Below are 17,641 nucleotides of genomic sequence, written 5' to 3'. Positions count from 1 at the left end.
CGCTGTGTGAACGGTCAATGGCCTAGCCAACGTCACCCTCAAGACGCTCGAGCTATTTCGAGTTCGATATTCCTTTTTAAGACAGGCTGATCGCTAAACTGAAGTAAACTTTGACGTAGTTTTGGTCACCGAAGCCTACTGCTGGGACGCAAGGATTTGGGCACAGCCGCACAGCGAGAGCCTATATCCAGCCGTTTTTTTTCGCCACCTGCGGGCGTAACAACGCTCACGCAGGAACGTGTACGGTGTGAATGCCCTCAAACTTGATCACCTGTAGCGCTTGGCAGCAGGTTGTGTGCTATATAGCGGAGCAGGAAATGGGCTGCCACAGCGTGCACATGTTCCATTGTGCATGCGCTGGGCAGCTGCTGCGGTCTGTGCGAAATTGCATTTTACTAGACTCATTTGGGCACTAAAGCTAAATTCAGATACGAAAACGGGAAGCGTTCAGCTGCTACTGAAGCACATACAGGCATCTAAGCGGAAACGTTTCTAAGGAAACTTCTCTAAGACAAGACTAAGAAAACATCCTAGGAAAAGCATCCAAGGAGGAGCGCTATAAACACCTTCACTTGGGTGCTCGCACAAATTTTAGAACGAACTGAATTGGTGATGGTTGCTTCTTTCGTTCTGTTGAATAGGTGTATTTTCACGGAAGGCTGCGATACTGGTATACAGTTTGGCGAATTCTACGCTGCAGATACAAAAGAACTCGTAGGTATGGCGCGATGTAAGGCAGCCCGCAGGGAATCACATTTATTTCACTCGCTAATTTGTACACTAGCTCGTCATTCACGTCAAATAAATACTCGGTGGACCTGTCATCAACCATCCAGGAGGGCACAGGCAACACTGTCGGGCGGCGGGTCAACGTCCAAACGCCGACGACTGGTCAGCCCTTGATGCGGTTCTTGTAGCCGTACTCGGCGTCGTTCTTGAAGACTTCGTCGTTCCTGCACATGCGCGCCACAAACTCGGAGTTGTCCATGGGGCCACCGAAACCTCCGTACTCCTCGGGCAGTATTTCGGCGGGAACAAACTTGTGCAGGGATGCGGGGTTGCATCCGTGAAAGTGTATCTGGAAAAGAACGGAAGGGACATCGGGAAGGATAAACACATTCAGAGTTAACTCCGAGGGTCGTTAAAGTGCTGCCAGGCTACATTTACTCAATCACGTTAGCATACCCGCCGTGAGAAATAGTCAACTTCGATAAGTTGAGTAGAGGAAATATGACAAGTTCCAATATTTCCACAAGCCGTAACATGCGTCCAAGCATCCCCGAACTTGAAGCTGGAGGAGACCAACCGGCAGAACCGACAGGAGATTTGCACCCAAAACCGGTGAAAGGTGGGACGCAGCTATTTTGGACGTTTTTTGCGTGACGCACGACATCGGTAAGCGCATTCAACGGCACCGCTCAAGAGAGCAGCAGCACATGGCATCAGCCGTACGCGTTTCTTGAAGACGCGTTTTTTGGGTTACCCAAACGCGAAACTTTACGCATGTGTCTGTCACTCGAATCAACCCGTATACTGGTCACCTGGCGGCCACCGAGGAATGACGCATTGAGTAAGCTCCTGCTATATGCCCTTACCGTCTCTTTGCAAGAAATTTCTTTCGCCAGGACTTAGTACTAATCCACACGAAAACAAAACACCCCTATGATCCTCGCAACCATGCACATTAACACCGCCTCACTTATTAATGTCAAATTTAAACGCAAACTGCAACGAAAATTCACCTGCCCCAAATCATGTTTCAACAGTCTCTTGTGGCCTAATTTTAGACTCCACACGCGCGCAGTACTTTAATTAGTACAGTTCGAAAGCACGCCACTTCAGCAGACGCAGCGTCGCCATAACTGGTCGCCACTGGGGCTGACTTCAGGGTGCAACGTGAGACTCAGGACTCACGTGCGGCCGTCGTTGCCATCGTCTCTCCCCAGTAGCCCTCTACGTGCGGTTTCACGCGAGTGAGCAGCGTAATTCGTGCCTCTTCAATGAATAATTGCTTCCACGCGTTTCCGTAATGCGAGGAGCTGATGGAGCTCTGGATTGCAACGAGCAGAGCGCCGGGGCCGGTCGACGCGAGGCGATACGTGGTCGGCGAGCGACTACGGCAGTTGCACAACGGCTGAATTCGTGGTCGCGACGGCGGCAGCAGGCTCTCGGTCGACTCTACCAGCATGCGAGATGTGTGTACGGCCTACACGAGACGATACGTTGTTGGCGCACTGCAAGTACGGTCTGCCGAGTATGCTCATAGGGACCGTACTGCAAGCTTACGGCCGGGCGGCTCTACGAGTGCGCAATGCGCGAGAACGGCCGACGCGAGACCATACGCTGTTGTCGCGGCCGGTCGGGGCGCGAAGTGCAGCAGCTACACGGCGTAACGCACGGTATTGATCCAGTTCAAACAATGTCGCAAAATAATAGAAACCAGTCTCTGTTGGCAACATTAGAAAAAAATAACAAAGGGGGCCACATTTCGCAGAAAGGGGAAGTACTAGGTTGGGTACATTGAGTCTCAGGTAAGGTAGCTCTTACTCTCGTCTGTTTCGTCACGCCAGCGCAGAAACTGCAGTGCCTTCGTCGCTGCGCGGCTTTGTATTTAGGCGGGCATCATTAGCGAAAAGAGGAGCAAAGCTGCCCGGGTAAAAAAGAAAAAAAATTCTGGATTTGAACTTCGATAATGTGCTGCGAAACCAATTTTTACACGCTACCCGGCATGTTTCAGCGCTCTCCTCCAACGGTAGCTTTTTTGTTTTGTTTTCTTCTCTCTCAAACGCAAAATGACTATCTACCCTGTGCCACGCCCATCTAGTGCTCAACAATGCTTTATGAGCACCTACTTCTTAGCTATCAGCTCCACAACGACGCCTCGTGATGCCCGTGTTTCCCTTCTATGGATGACTTCTCAGCCGCTCACAGTGAAGCAATTACGGTTGCACGAAGTTTCTAAGGAAATGGACGACCTGAAATGCATCGAATGCGCGCCGTCTTCATTTAACACGTAGAACCTTTTAAAGTAAGACTACCGGAAAACAGTGCCTTTAAGCGGCTTAAAATTTCGTTGCAGTTGGCCCTAAAGGAGCCATGAAGACAAAATACAAGTTGGGTTTATTAGAAAGACTGCTTAGCCCCGATAACAATGATACCAATATCATCCCAATCTTCGAACAAAAACTCCCACCTCCCCTCGCGGGAACCCCTGTGTAGATGCGACGCATAGGCGGAGCGGCGAAGGGACCGCGTTTTATAGCGCGCATAACGTTGAGGGGACTGCGTAAGCCGGTCCCAGTCGATGACGACGTTGGCGTACTTGTAAAGCGGCGTGGACTGTAGGTGTTTGAGCCAAGCGTGGATGTTGCTTCGCCGGAGAACGGCACACCGGTTATATGCGCAGCGCGCCCGAAGGAGAGGAAACCGCGGAAGAGAGAGTACTGCACATGCGCCGGCCCCAGCGCGTCTGCCGCGGCTATGACGCAACACAATCCAACACAATCATCTTTAATCCAAGCCAATCCAATCCAATGCCCCTCGCGAGAGAGTGTTCGCTATCGGAGAGCAGTGGGGGTGAGCGGCGGAGAGCGCAGCTGGCCCGGCGAGGAGAATGGGTGAGGGGCGGACAACGCCGACGACGACGCCGGAGAACAAGGCGAGTGAATCAGATAACGGAGATGTTAAAGAAAACGTGTGAAGCAGTCGCGACCCCCCCTAGCCAATTTCCCGCAACTTTTCTATGACGTCATGACGGAACCTTGTTTGTGCGATTGGCGGCCGCCTAACTGACCTGTCGCGACGACACATGACTGGACGTCTGTAATGGGGCCTCTAGTTCCATTTGACCGCATCACTTGAATGCTAACGTGCAGTTAACGCACTGAAAATTACGTTTTATTGTTGACCCGTATGGCGTCATTCTTGCTCAAAACACGTCACTGTGGCGCCAAATTTGAAAGTTTTTAAATAGTCCTTGCTTTTTTTTTTTCGTTAAAAAATAACCTGTTGTGGCTGTAATGGAGCTGAGTGAGATACTGAATCCTAGTTCTTCCAAATTAAACGAAGTTGTATTTTCTCTTCATGGCTCCTTTAAATTTAAACCTCCCGAGAACGCTCGTTTGGAGAAGAGACGGGTGCTTGGGGCGGAAAGATGAGGGAAACACCTGCTGCTACACGAGTACTCGGTGTTGTGCAGCTTTCCGTAGCCATACCGGACCCCAATAGCACAGTCATTGTGCAAGAAGAAAGAGAAAGGCGGAACACGCACCCTTTGTTGCAGCTTCTCATTCAGGAATCTCCGCACAATGCTGAACAGCATTCCGAACACAGCTGGCTCGTTGATTATGTGAATCGCCTTGAACCTCGCGGGGAAACAATCCTGTTTGGTGGCGGGGAAAAGAAAGACGTTAAGATAGATGCAATCGGCACTTATCAGGGTGCCTGTAAAGCGGCTGTATTGCTCGTGGCAGCCTTTAATCTTTGAGGAGGTGCGATACCCTGCTAGATACAAGTCTTAACTACTTCAAAGCTATTCAATCTTCTAGTCACGGCCAAAGTATTGCTCATATGGTAGCCTGTCAGGAATCTCTTCATGGCCTGTGGAAATAATGACATCGTGACGGTCTCGTTAAATGACATGCGCCTCAGCAAGGAATCAGCGAAAAAAACAGGCAACAACTTGCAATTAACTATCTTTAGCCGCACAGCCCCTCATTCGTTTTCCCCCTCCCCCATTTCTACTACTACTCTCAAACATCCCGAAATCATTAGCAGAGGTTCAGCATAAATGCGGCGAGGTTCATCCTCCCAACGACTTCCTTTCATACGTGCCCATCGCCGGACATGCGATTCAATGTACCTGGGAGGGTTTCAGAATATTAGCGGCAATCTTCTCGAAAAAAAAAAAAAAGCCTGCCAACTCGGAATTAAGACCATTGTTAAATTCTAGGTACACTACCCAACCTTACTGAGGGCGAGCAGTACGCAAAAATTCCGTCGGTACAATAGCCCATACCACTGCAGTGAGGTCATACGGACGTCGCACTGGTCGCAGCGCGTAGTGTACCTGTATAAGGGAGACGACCTTCTGGAGATTGCCGGGCGGGCAGAAACGAAGGTGCGTGAGACCGAATCCCTTCATGTCCATGATGGCGACCAGGCCCGTCACCTGCGTCACAGGGTCCATGATGGCCTGCTCCAGGCAGAGGACGTTGGCCCGGAAGATGTCCTCCGAGCTGCACGTGTACGGGTCCCACTGTCCTGCGGGGGGGAGAACGGAGAATGGCATGTGAGCGAAACGACGACCCTGACTGCTTAACTGGAACAAATGAGGTGGCACCGTTCAAAGAGGCAGGCTGTGGAAACAAGTATAGTGTGAGCACAGGCGTCATCGTTGGTGCCAAGCTGTTACTGGAGTGATCATTCCCACCGAGAAACTCATCAGCATGTTGCTTGCAAGCTACACCATCTTAAACACCCACTCTCCCTCCTTCATCATCATGCCTTTTTGTGACTGCCTCTCGGCGAGGTTCCGTCCTCAATAAACGCGTCCTCTAAGTCTCCCGTGTCGGACTCTTGCAATGCGTACGTCATGCACAAAGGCTGCTACCCAGCAAATGCCCTGTGCTGCGCAAGTTTAGCCTTCCGCTCGTATATGTATCTCACACAAACGAGGGTATTTTATTGATAACTCCAGGAAAAGAGTCGGCCCAACCGGCCACGATTGTTGCACGGCTTCAGCTAGCCACAAAACGCGGCTGTATGTACAACGGCTGGTGCGCCGCGATGGGGGTTAGGATTGATTTGGATCCCGGCGACAGTTATCATACGGCCTTTCTATCCTCGCAAGCAAGGGATTGCGGGTAAAGCACGCACTCTACGTGGAATGTTTACTAGACGAGCGTTGAAGCAGCAACGCGGCAGCAGTATTTAAAGGCAATACAATCTTCTATAACTCGGTGACAACTTAAGAACGGCACCGGAAGCTGCCGCTGTGCCTTATCACCGTAGCCGGATGTTTCTCCGCGCGGCGCAAGTAGGGCGTTATTGGGAATATTTTGAACATGGCGTGAGCCGTTCCCGTGATTTTTTTGGACTTAATATGCTTATAAATGACTCCAGTGACGACAAACAAACTGCGTGAGACAAGGCAGACGATATCACGCATTCAGAGCAAACCCCTTTCAAAACGCGCGCGCACTGACGCCACGGGTCCGGCGCTTTGGCGGAGTGATACATTACACGAGGTGGTGCCGTTCTTGAGTTGTAACCGAGTATAAAATGAGAGCGTACGGATCCACACGCCGCCGCTTGCTCGTTCCACCGCGCGGGTGTAAGCACTCACCGCCCTTGAAGATAAAGACGGCGCACCCGTTCGGGTCCCTGTCGGGCAGCACCGTCTGCAGGTTCCGATCGAAGATGTCCCGTAGGAAGGTCGGGTAGAAGTCGCGGAAGAGCTGCGTGTTGTTGTGGCGCAGCCGATAGTACTGCCGCAGAACCTTGTGGGCGCGGCTGCAGTCGAACTTGCGACAGCGCAGGAACCGCACCAGGAACGCGTCGTCCATGCGGCAGTCCAGGTCGCGGTCGCCTACGAAACAAACCAAACCGAATAAAGCTGAGTAGTTATAAATTGCCTAGTGTGTTATTTTAGTACCGCATGGTTTAGCGCTTTCAGCCACCTGAAAGAGAATCACCGCCATTGTAGGCACGCCACCTAACCCAACCACTCCTTCGCCCAACAGGACCGAATAGACCGCAGTGATACATCATTAAGAAAAGGTGAACTCTTGTTTTGTCAGCGATGTAGTTCAGCAACTTGATATTGGTCTTACCTCAAGAAAGTAGGCGCTTGCATGAAACTGTGCCGAAGCAAACCTTCCAAGCAAGCAAGCAAGCAAAAAGGAAATTGTTGCAGGCGCGTTAACCTCCGACGAAGTACAGGTGAACGACCATGCCATGTTGCCGTTGTGGTAAAGTGGGCTTCCGGCCACCTTATCCCCTGTGCGCTTGATTACACTGGCGCGAATTCAGCGGCTTGCGCTTAGCTGCCTTTTTTTTTTTTTCTTATGATAAATGTAAAAGCCTTGTGCCCGAACAAACCGAAGCCCACACGCACAATGAATCGGGTAAATTGCCACGCAGGTATCTCACAGCAACCTCGGCGTGTTGGGCAAACGTTACTCTACGAGATTCAGGCTCAATAGCATGCCCGCCCGTTGCCAGCGCACACTCCTGGAGAGCAGTGGCGGCAGGGTGCCGCCTTGTATGGAAAGGGTGTCCTTACACTCACAGCGTATCATGTCCCTGAGGATCTGCAGGTCCCTCTGGCGGCGTGCGGGGGTCTCCCGCAGCTCCTGTTCGGCCAGCTGCCACACGCTAACTTTGGGCAGGCCGCTCGGGTAGTCGCTGCCGCTGTCGTCGTCGTCAGACGTCGTCGTCGACGGAGGGTCCAGCAGCTGGCTCTCCGTCTGTGTGGGAGACAGGGAGAGACTTAACGCGGGTGGCCGTGACAGCCGAGGAACTTGTTTAGTTGGTGCATGTTTTTGAAATTACGATGTAGCGCGATTTCTCACGGACGCATTGGAAGAACGACCGCATGACAAGTCTGACACGGGGAGGCGAGATTTTGCAGCTGCAGCAAAAGCTTGTTCCCTGAATGCCCCGGAAGTATAACTAAACGATAATCCGTGAAATTTATTTTTGTAGGTTTTTGCGTGCTTCCGAACTTTTCTCTTTGCGTGTTTGCGTAGGTCCGGCACCCTGCGCGTGCAGGTGCCACGGCCTACTCAAATGTAAATGCGCTTGTCTACGAAACACCGAATTCACCCATAAATAAATAAAAATGACTGGAGTACACGGCCTATAGCGGTCACGTGGTTTGATTATTCCTAGCCTAAGCATGGTAATAATCTCTTCACTTGAGACTGTGCGAAACAACGCAAAGGGAACTGCCGGGCCAAGGAAGAATATCTGCGCTGTCCCTGGAATACAATCACCCCCAACTACACAGAGCGTATACGCTTCAAACCTTTTCGACGGTTGGTAACTGGTTGTTGTCTAATCAGAACTGGGAGAGGACCACTGCGGGAATACTGGGCTTAAATGGGTATTTTTTTAAATTGTGGGGAGGGGGGGGGGGGGGGGGGGGGGCGTTGAATGGCTACAACAAGCTATGATGCGTGCAGCGCTGGCGGGCTCCGGATTACTTTTGACCACCTGGTGATCTTTGATGTCCACTGGAATCTCGACATGGGCGTTTTCGCCACTGAGCCACCGCGGCGGGTGCCAGATTTAGTGACAACAGCTACCCTATGAAACCGTACAGGGATAGAGTTTCTTTCAATTAGGATCTTTAAAAAGATCGGCGCTGGAGCTATTGAAGGATTTACGACTCGACGGCAGCAGCTCTCGTCGTTGCTCAAGCTGCTCATTGGGCTTCGCTTCTATACGGTACAGATGCAATGGAGGCAGGAGTGATTACCTGGAATGGAAAGTTCCAGAACCAAACAAACATTCGCATTTGCCGCAGTTTATGCAATAGAACGCTGCCAGACAAACTATTTTGCCGCCAAGACATCTAGAGTATCGGCACAAAATGCGGAAAACGCGAAATGAGCGTACATAAACAAACACGCGTACCTCAGAACACGGAGGACGTTGGAGATGTGTGCTTGCTTTTTTTTTTTTTTTGCTTTAGGCGGATTTATTTCCATTATTAGGCGCATTCTCGACACCAGACGTTCACAAGCGGTTCCTTATTACTGCGCTTCCTTACTCGAGGAACCCCTTCCCTGCGCTTACCTTGAGGTTAGATGACTTCCTCCTACGGTGTTTAATCGAAGGAAACGTGAAGGCCTCTCCATACGAGGAAAGGAAGACGCGTAAGGTAAGCAGGGTTTTAAAATTTAGCCCTGGTATTGGCTGCACCAATTCCACAGCGGAGGCTCACATCTGAAAGTATTTGGAGCGTCAAAGCTTCCGTCTGTGCGAGGCTTGAAAACGGAATTCGAAGCGAAACCGAAAGGTACAAAGAGTTGATTGATTGTAGGGTTTAACGCGCCGACGCAACGCAGGCGATGAGGCGCGCCGTAATGGAGGGCTCCGGATTAATTTTGACCACCGGGGGATCTTTAACGTGCGCCGAAATCTCGTACACACGGGCGTTTTTTTGCTTTTAGCCTCTATCAGAAAAGCGGCCGCCGCGGCCGGGAATCGAACCCGCGACCTCGTGCTCAGCAGCGCAACGCATAGCCACTGAGCCACCGCGGCGGGTTCTGTACAAAGAGTTGGCTTTGTTAGTGCCAGCGCTCAAATGAATAGAAACGCCAATTTACGCAAAGCGAGGTGACAGCGCTCAAAAAACAATTCGATCCTATTTTGTTTTTTAAAAAAAAAGATCGTTGGGCTTAGCGCAGTTCAAGAAAAAGATAAATAAGGCATTCCTTTTCACGTTTTTCAGCTGTATGCAGCGCGTTTCGTGCGGAGGGAATCTGATCGCTTGACGCACTTTAAGAGAACCTGATGCGTTATCAAGTAGCCTAACGCCCACATCGCTTGAAAGAAACGCTCTTTGGATTTTACCGTTCAATGCTGGCCGGCGTTACGAGACGGCACCTCGGGCTTGGGGTTATTAAGACCACCTGGGGCTATTGAAGTGCGACTACAATTGAACCGACCACTGCGGCGCATTTCTGCTTTGTCTTCTTTGGAAGCATACAGCCTTCCTGGCAGTGAACCAATCCATCGTACTCAGCACCGCAACTTCCCAGCTGCCACGACGGTTAGAAAATAGCTTCTTTTTCTTTGACGCTAACTGTATGACATGTTAAACCGATGCTCTTGAATGCCCGTTGCTGGAAAGCGTAGTTCCTGACACGGCAGGCTACCGGAATGGCCACCGAACTGCCTCCAAAGAAGCTTTGGTCAAACAAACAAACAAACAAAAACGCGCCTTTTCTGAGTCGCCATAAAGAGCTCTAGAGGGCGCTTCGAAGAGCCCTTACAAATCTCGAAAGACGCCGCGAAAATGGGAGCAAGCGTCCAAACGTGCCCTGATCAGCTGTTCCGGGTAAGTACGGTCAGTGCGCTGCACTTAGCCCCCGCACGGCAGTGCACAAAACCGGCTAGCGGGAGCAAAGGACTTCCGTCATTCCGCGCAAAACGGGTGATGGATGAACAGGATAGGCCGCACGCGCGCGCCGGCCAGGTGTGATGGTATGCACGGCTGCGCGTGCGGCCAGAGTGGCCGGGCGCCGCGACACGCGCTTTGCAGCAGGAAGCGTGACTAGGGCCGCTTGTTCGTACACGACAGCTTCCTTGTTTGATAAGACCGCCCGGAAACTTTCGCGGAAGGGGCGCGCGCGCGAGACAGCAGGCTGTTTGCTGGGGCTCAAGGGCAACGGAGTTTGCTGTGACAGCGGTGTCCTGTTTGTGCGGAGGAAAATAAACACGGTGGGTCAGAGGGACACGGCCAGCTCAGGAAAAGGTTCTCGTCGGGAAATGGGCAGAGTACGACCGCGACACACTCAAAGCATCCTGCTTTGCAAGAAAGCGCAAATCGAGAGGCAAAGGAAACGGGGCAAGGAAGTTGACCTCGTAAGGAAAAAGGTACGAAAATACACCCTGACACTGCGTCAATGCAGTTCGTTCACAGTTATAACTGCAGATTTTTCGGTCTGTTGTAGTTCGGGGGGTATTTCCGAGGAAACTTGTACGACAGTTTTAGTGACGATTATTCGCCGTGTCCTTTTTAGGATGGAAGGAGTGGATTGTGCAGCCGTGCAGTGACGAGCGCCTCTTTTTAAGAGGCAAGCGTTATCGGCGCACTATTTTACTACTCGTGATAAGCTATAGTAACCGATTTCTGGCCTAAAAGAACAGGAACCCTAAACGTTTTGCTGTATTCTACGAGTCAATGTTAGACCCGTTAATTATAATTCAAGAATTAAGAGCGGTCAATACATAGCTTGCATGTGACGTCCCGACAGCCCTTTCTGGAGTACCGCTCTCCACTTTCCCACTGCTACTCGAGATCGGAGGGGGAGATAAGTTCACGGCCTTCCACCGTGCAAGCGGTGCTCCAAGATGGCCGCTACAGTGACGTCAGTGCAAGCTATGTATATGTTGCCCTGAACGAGTACTATCGCGCTGAAATATACTCGCAACAAGCGAGTGGCGGCCGCAGCTTGATTCCCGAATTAGGGTGAAGTAGAATATCCTAGTTCAATCTACCCGAACGGCTGTTGCACCGCGCAGCGAGTCATTGGTGACCTAACGAGAGAGGGAGTAAAGCTCTTGTGATAAGTGGCGCAGCACCCCTCTGTGTCGTACTGCCTATGGCCTACCCAATGCGCGACGCTCTGATGCGGCCGATGTGGTTCAGCTAAGCGCAGCATTGCGATACGTGGTGGCTTCCCTGCTACTATCGCATAAAGAACTCTTGATCGGCTGCCTTACGTTTTCACGGCTGAAGAGAAGCTAAATTACGGATAATAGTGGGCCATCAGTGACGCAATAGAGCTGGAAATCCCGCACTTCGGAGCTCAAAGAACAAACGAAAATTTCAAGCATACACAAACGACTTCAAGCAATCAAAACGTATGACAGCCGATCTGCAGTAGTTCAGCGATAATGGCGAATAAAGTGCGATGCATCACAACTCTTGATCGGCTGCACGAAGCTGCGCGCAATTACACTACATTGGGCGCATCCGAGCATTGCGCATTCGGTCGTTCGAAAACTACAAAAGCCGCGGGGGATTCCAGTGGTAATGGGAAAAGCGAACCCCCTCTTTAGTTCGGTAGTGCTTCACCGCACGGTGCTATCGGCGTCCTAGGAGCAGCTTTGGCCGTCGCTGGCGTGTTGCGGGTCAAATTTGGCGCGATAGTACGTGTAATTCATCCATGGAGTCAGTTTCGGCCGCCGACTGCAAAGAAAACGTATACACTCAAAAGCTTTGCGACAGTAAACACGGGAGCGCCTGCCGATCAATAGATTTAGTGAGGCCTGGTGAGGGGCTAGCGCGTTCTCGCACTTGGTGCGTTTAGCGGGCGCACCCCCTGAAAGCGCTTTAGCCTGCTGCATTAGTCACGTCGCAGCGTCTGTAAGTATGAAGACGTGAGGATAATGCATTTTTTTATTACCCAATAGGGCTGTAAAATCACAAACTTTTGAATGTATTTGCTGGGTTTTGCTGAGTCACTGCTCCCAACCGAACGCGTACCCGATCTTAGAGCAGCACGAGACCGTGGCGCGGCCAACACGGCAACTGCAAACAGCCAGGCCGGCCAAGGTGTTTCCTCCCTGTTCTGTGGTGTTCCAACAAATTGAGGCCTCCAGATCGGACGCGTTCGCTCCAAGCCAAAATTGCGAACGTATTCCTGCACTTTGAACACAGGAAGCGGTGCGGCGAACAGTTCGGCGAACTTTGTCGCGTAAACGTGCGAGTCGTCGTCGTCTGAGCTGCTGTCCTCCTCGGCGTCGAGTTCGAGCTGCAGAAGCAGCGGAGACGGTTCCCCTACACTCAATGGGCGTCTCCGTTTCGACATGATGCGGAGATGTCTTCAGTAATAGCACGAGAAGCAAAAACGTCGAAATACTCCCACAACAGACCGCTGGCTAGGCCTCAGGGAACGGCACCGACTAGGCAGGCGAGTATGGGCGAGCGGGGTCACGTGACCCGATCGCCTCCAGATTTCGGCGGCGCTCCCACTTCGGAGTCAGCAGTCGGAGGCGCTCGGAGTGGAAGACGACGCCCTGAGACGACCAACCGAACATACGTCGAGCGCTCGATTTCGACCACCCGAACACTGAGTCGCTTTCCGGAGTGCTCCAGAGCGCTCTAAAGCGACCACCCGAACACAGCATTAGTTAACACAATTTGATTAGTTTATAGACAGGCAGATAAAAAAGATGCGTTAAAAATCTGTGCCGAAGAAAGGCGAGACAAAACCAATAAAAATGAACCCGCCGGACCAAGCTGCACGGCAGGGCGAGAGGTATAAGAAATTGATCAAACCTCCACTGCCTTCATCACAGGAGGACTGAGCGGAGGGAGGGAACAGCGTGTTATGTGACAGGGGTGGCAGATAACTATTTCCATCCCACGAGGCTTGCAGGGAAGGAGCAGATTAGCGGCCAATGGTCCAAACAAGATTCCAGCCTTGGCTTCAAAAGCCTACACGGCCACGTCATACGACTCCTTGCCCCCCTTCCCCTCAACTCAAAGCCTCAAAAATGGATTAGTCCCGCCGCCTTCAGCAGGTCTGACAGGGCCCGGTGGCTGGGGGCGAAACGGGACAGAAGTCACGACAAGGCCCACAAAACCTTGTTATTGTTGCCGTCCGCGCTCCTGTCGGATTTGTTCTCGACGACGCCCCTGAGGGAGGGGACGGAGCGCTGCAAGTTTAACCGGCTGGAAGCTTCTGTGTGCGACCAACTCTTCTGCGACGCCTCTAGAGACCGGTTTCGCTTCACAGAACTGCTAAACTACAGCAGCTCTCGAAGCAGCTAAAATATGAATTTAAAATTCCTTTCCCAGCCTCGCTTGACGCCCACAACTGCAGGAAGGCATCTTAAAGAAGTGAGCCATATCAGAACGTAGACGACCAACCTTGGTTTCAGTTTTTTAAACAAACACGTGATAGGCACGAACAGAGCATGCAGAGAGAGAAAAAAAGAAAAGATCAGAGCCAAAAACTGGGACACCATCTGCCACGCTTCCTAACAGCCATTACTGCACACCCCCGAAACAGCAACGCCGGCAGCACAAAATCGAGGGGTATACGTATGTAGTACACCAAGCAGAGTCCCAACATTCAGCGCGTGGCACGAGTGAGGCACACAACTGCTAAGTGGTCGTGAGCTGAGTTTCTTATATGCTACTGCGAGGCGATAAACCTGACGTTAGAAGGAGAGCGTGGCCGTCAAATTACACGACCTCGCAGAAAAATAAAGCCGCTACCAGAACAGGAACCAAACCCGGGGAGGCACGATGAAGGTGTAACCCCTGCTGTACCGCTACGCCACACAGAACACTGCTTTTGAAACGCACAAGTCTGCATACGTGCTTTGAAAGCGGAAGCATTACTGCTCCCTCGAAGGTAAGATACCACTACATCGCTGTTCCATGACGCTGCCATAATACATACTGGTTTCTCGGAACTGACTTCCGAATAGTATTAGGACTGGTAACCAAAGAGTATGAAGGAAAACACGCCCCAACGACGGGTGGCCTGTAAATCCAATTTGGTATCCGATTTGCTGATGTTAGCCATCCGGGACAAACGTCGTGGTACCCGCAGCTTGGCATACAATCAGTGACGTTCTTCGAGCGTCGGTATGGTGAGCGTTAAGGCTGAAGAATTGCCTAGTGTTTCCACATACCCACTCAAGGAGACTAGCAATTATGATTACAGCTGCCTTCAGGAGCCGACGGCCGGTTCAACTCATACTGCGACAATGCTTTCGCATTAAAAGCATGTCAACAGACCGGGTACCCTAAAGGGCATTCGGTTTTCTTCCCGCAATAAGTATTCACGAAAGCCTGCAAACTACAGCGCGAATAAACCAGGGCATAGAAAAGCACGTAGGGCCAGCCTGGTAATTAGGATTCGAACGTGACGAAAAAAGCACCTCAGTCACCAAGTGCTCTTGAAATTCATGGGCCCGAATGCTTTACGACGGCAAAAGGAAAACAAGTTCAGCGCGGGAAAAAGTAAGGAAACAAAATTCAACCACGCGAGTACAATGGTGGACAGCACGCTTAAGTGAAAACACTTACTTTTGTCATGACGTCGACAGCTGCAGACAAGGTATCCCGACCAGGCAGTGAAACGGTGTGGATGACCACACCGGGGCGTGTGGTGTCTTGCGTCGGCGGCTGTGGGAGCAGTGCGCCCAAACTTCAGGCCTGGTCAACAGCGGAGGGGGCTAGCTTCTGTCGCTGTCTGCTCGCCGGAAGACGCCACTCCTCGGAAGGATCGCTGTTGTCCCCACGTGGCGTTTCATGCTTTTGGACCCGCCTGAAAGCAGGTGCCGAGAAGTAAGCGCAGCAGAAAACGCAGGGCCGGTAGCGGCCGCCCCCTCCGGCTTCTATTGTGGCGGTGGCTGCCGCACACAGAGGCACAAGCTTGGGAGATAAGCGGATGAGGAAAGGGGAACTTTCCAGCCACCCTCTAACCACTGCTAGTTTCCTGGGTTCTACAGGGAATCACGTGTCCAAGCAGAGATCTTTTTTTTTTTTCGTTTTAGCTTATACTTTCCTGTTTTGAACGTTTATCTCATGCCACCTTCAAGGGCGAGGTCATTGTAGATACGCAGGCCATACGCTGTCTATATGTGCTACACAAGCTATGCAGTGCCTCCCCCCCCCCCCCCCCCCCCCCCCTAGCACCCCCGCCCCTCTTACCCCTTTCCCTCTGCTGTTTCAAGGCAGAAGGCATGCAAATCTAAGAAGGCTGTGTGACAAGAGCGTCGTTTATCTTCGGCTCCCTGGTCAACCACCGGTTTTCCTTTTGACTTACGCGGCTCAGAGCACTCCAGACTGGCTACGCCGCGTGCCTGAGACACCATGTGTCACCCCTTGCAGCTGTCAGCAGGCAAAAAAAAAAAAAAAAAAGGGCCTCCTATCTGCCTGCTTCACTGCAAATGTCAAAAAACGCCATCTTCCTCCCACCCTCACGCCGTTTCCCCGTTTCCTTCCCCTCTCATTCCACCCGTGATAGATGCAATGTAGGTTTGCTCAATCTAATTCAATTTTCCCGCGTTTGCGCTGCTCGCGAGCCATCTGTTGGTACCCTTTGCTTCTGTTCTGTGTAGCAACGTTGTGTGGCAACATCTTTTGTTTCAGTGTTTGTTGTTTTCTCGCCTCTCTGCAAGAATGCAAGTACCCTCGGTTATGCACTCAGATTTTGCTGCAAATATGCCTGAGGTTGCCTCTGCGCTAAATATTTGGGCGCGTATTAGCTATGCCCGCAGATTTAGTAGTTCGAAACGGCCCTGTCTGCATACACTTTGCGTTCAATGATTCTTTCACTTAGGCCGGGCAGCTTAATGAAGGGGGGGGGGGGGGGGGGGCGGACAGACCAACTATATCGTATTCTCTTCCCGGTAGGGTACACGAAGAAAGAAATGTAGACAGAGCTGGTACCTGGAACTTAAAAGAAAACTCCGCGTGCAACAGGCTCAAACGGCATAAGCTGCAACGAAGCACACCGACGGAATACAGCACAAACGGAACCGGTTCAAGCAAGGCATGCCACACTCCGCCTTGCCGGATTTGACACTCCGGCACGTCGGCGCCGTGGCTTAGTTGGTTAAAGCGCCTGTCTAGTAAACAGGAGATCGTGAGTTCGAATCTCACCGGTGCCTTTTTTTTAAATTTAGGAATCCGCTTTATTTTCCGGTCTTGCCTATGTTATATACCGTGTGTTCAAACATTCTTTTACGTGTTTTTGGCCGGGCGGTTTAACGAATACAATGATAGACAGACAAAATTAGAACGATAGAAGGGCAATAACTGTGCCTATTATCGGATGATTGTTTTATCTGCCACGAGCTAGGCACCAACCGTATGCAGCTTCGATGTATGCCCTCAACACAACGATGATGATGATGATGATGATGGTCGGTGTCTAACAGCGCAAGGCCAACTAGAACAAGGGAAAGACAGCGCAGCTGGCACACGACGACTATTTACACACGAGCGCTGACCAACGGTTTATTAAAACGAAATACACACATACATAATATGCGCAGTAGCATTGTGTATTCTACTTGTTAATCAGCGGCGGATGCGTAGGAAGCTCAGTTCTTTATTTGACAGAGCTATGGACGGTCTGCCATTTTGCGAAATGAACAAGACAATCGGGATGTTATGCAGAGTGCGGCGTCATCCTAAAGTTAGTACTTTTCTCACTTTTTTATTTTTGTATGTTTTGTTGTTTACACCTTTCCTCCCCCTTCCTCCCCCCTTCCCCCAATGACATCCTGCGTACGCAACTATGTTGTCAATATTGCTTTTCCTTCTGGGCAGTGAACTTCATGAACCTGCTCACGTTCACACACACACACAAAAAAAAACCAGTTACAGCTCACGCCTTACCGAGCCACCCCATTTTCGCCGACGCACGGTGGCATATTAATAAATGCGATGACGCACACACGACACACTCGCTTTCTTTTGACAGTACACCCCTCAAACTTTCTTTTCTTGGGGTTCCCAAACGCGAGGGGTCTGAGGGAACATTCTAAAGACGATAGTTTTCCTTTGGGTACTTAAACGCGAAAATTTTGGTCTGTATGTCTGTATTTCGTTAGTATAAAAATTAAATTGGCCGCGTATCTGCTCACTTCGCTGAATATAGAGAGTTTTAGCAGTCCGTCTGTTCTGTCGTTTACGTAGTTACCGTGTTTACCGGGACCCGACTGCGCCTGCGCGCGGGGAAGGGCGAGGAGGCGCTCCCCACTGTGACGAATGTACGGGCATGGCGAGGGCCGGTCCGCGGAACTAACCCCCCTATCGCGACTAATGCGCAAGTGCCCAGACGGGTCCCGGTCAGCACGGTAACTACGTACAACACGGAACATGCGGAGTGCTAAAACTAGGCAGTTTTAGCATATCGTTACCGTGTTTGCGTTA

General features: G+C 51.2%; 1 protein-coding gene and 1 non-coding gene across 3 annotated transcripts; one reads left to right on the top strand and one right to left on the bottom strand.

Moving 5' to 3' along the window:
* Positions 1-731: 731 nt before the first annotated feature.
* On the bottom strand, positions 732-15,139 carry LOC144174901 (alpha-tocopherol transfer protein-like). Of its 2 annotated transcripts, none has more exons than XM_077703879.1 (6): positions 14,783-15,139; positions 7,286-7,469; positions 6,347-6,589; positions 5,069-5,262; positions 4,271-4,381; positions 732-1,078 (listed from the first exon to the last, which is right to left on the bottom strand). In XM_077703879.1, exons 1-6 carry the CDS (start codon positions 14,789-14,791, stop codon positions 893-895), a joined length of 927 nt encoding a protein of 308 aa, XP_077560005.1. In that variant the 5' UTR covers positions 14,792-15,139; the 3' UTR covers positions 732-892. The 2 variants fall into 2 exon arrangements, with proteins under 2 accessions (XP_077560005.1, XP_077560006.1); XM_077703880.1 differs by having other exon boundaries at positions 7,292-7,469; positions 14,783-15,134.
* A 1,158-nt stretch (positions 15,140-16,297) lies between these two features.
* Trnat-agu (transfer RNA threonine (anticodon AGU)) lies at positions 16,298-16,371 on the top strand. Its single transcript has one exon. It is a non-coding gene; the product is annotated as a tRNA-Thr (tRNA).
* The last annotated feature ends 1,270 nt before the right edge of the window (positions 16,372-17,641 follow it).

The sequence above is a fragment of the Haemaphysalis longicornis genome, unplaced genomic scaffold (assembly GCF_048455015.1).
Source record: "Haemaphysalis longicornis isolate Haplotype H1 unplaced genomic scaffold, Haemaphysalis longicornis Haplotype H1 scaffold_3, whole genome shotgun sequence".
NCBI lineage: Eukaryota > Metazoa > Arthropoda > Arachnida > Ixodida > Ixodidae > Haemaphysalis > Haemaphysalis longicornis.
This window is presented reverse-complemented; position numbering and strand designations above follow the sequence as displayed.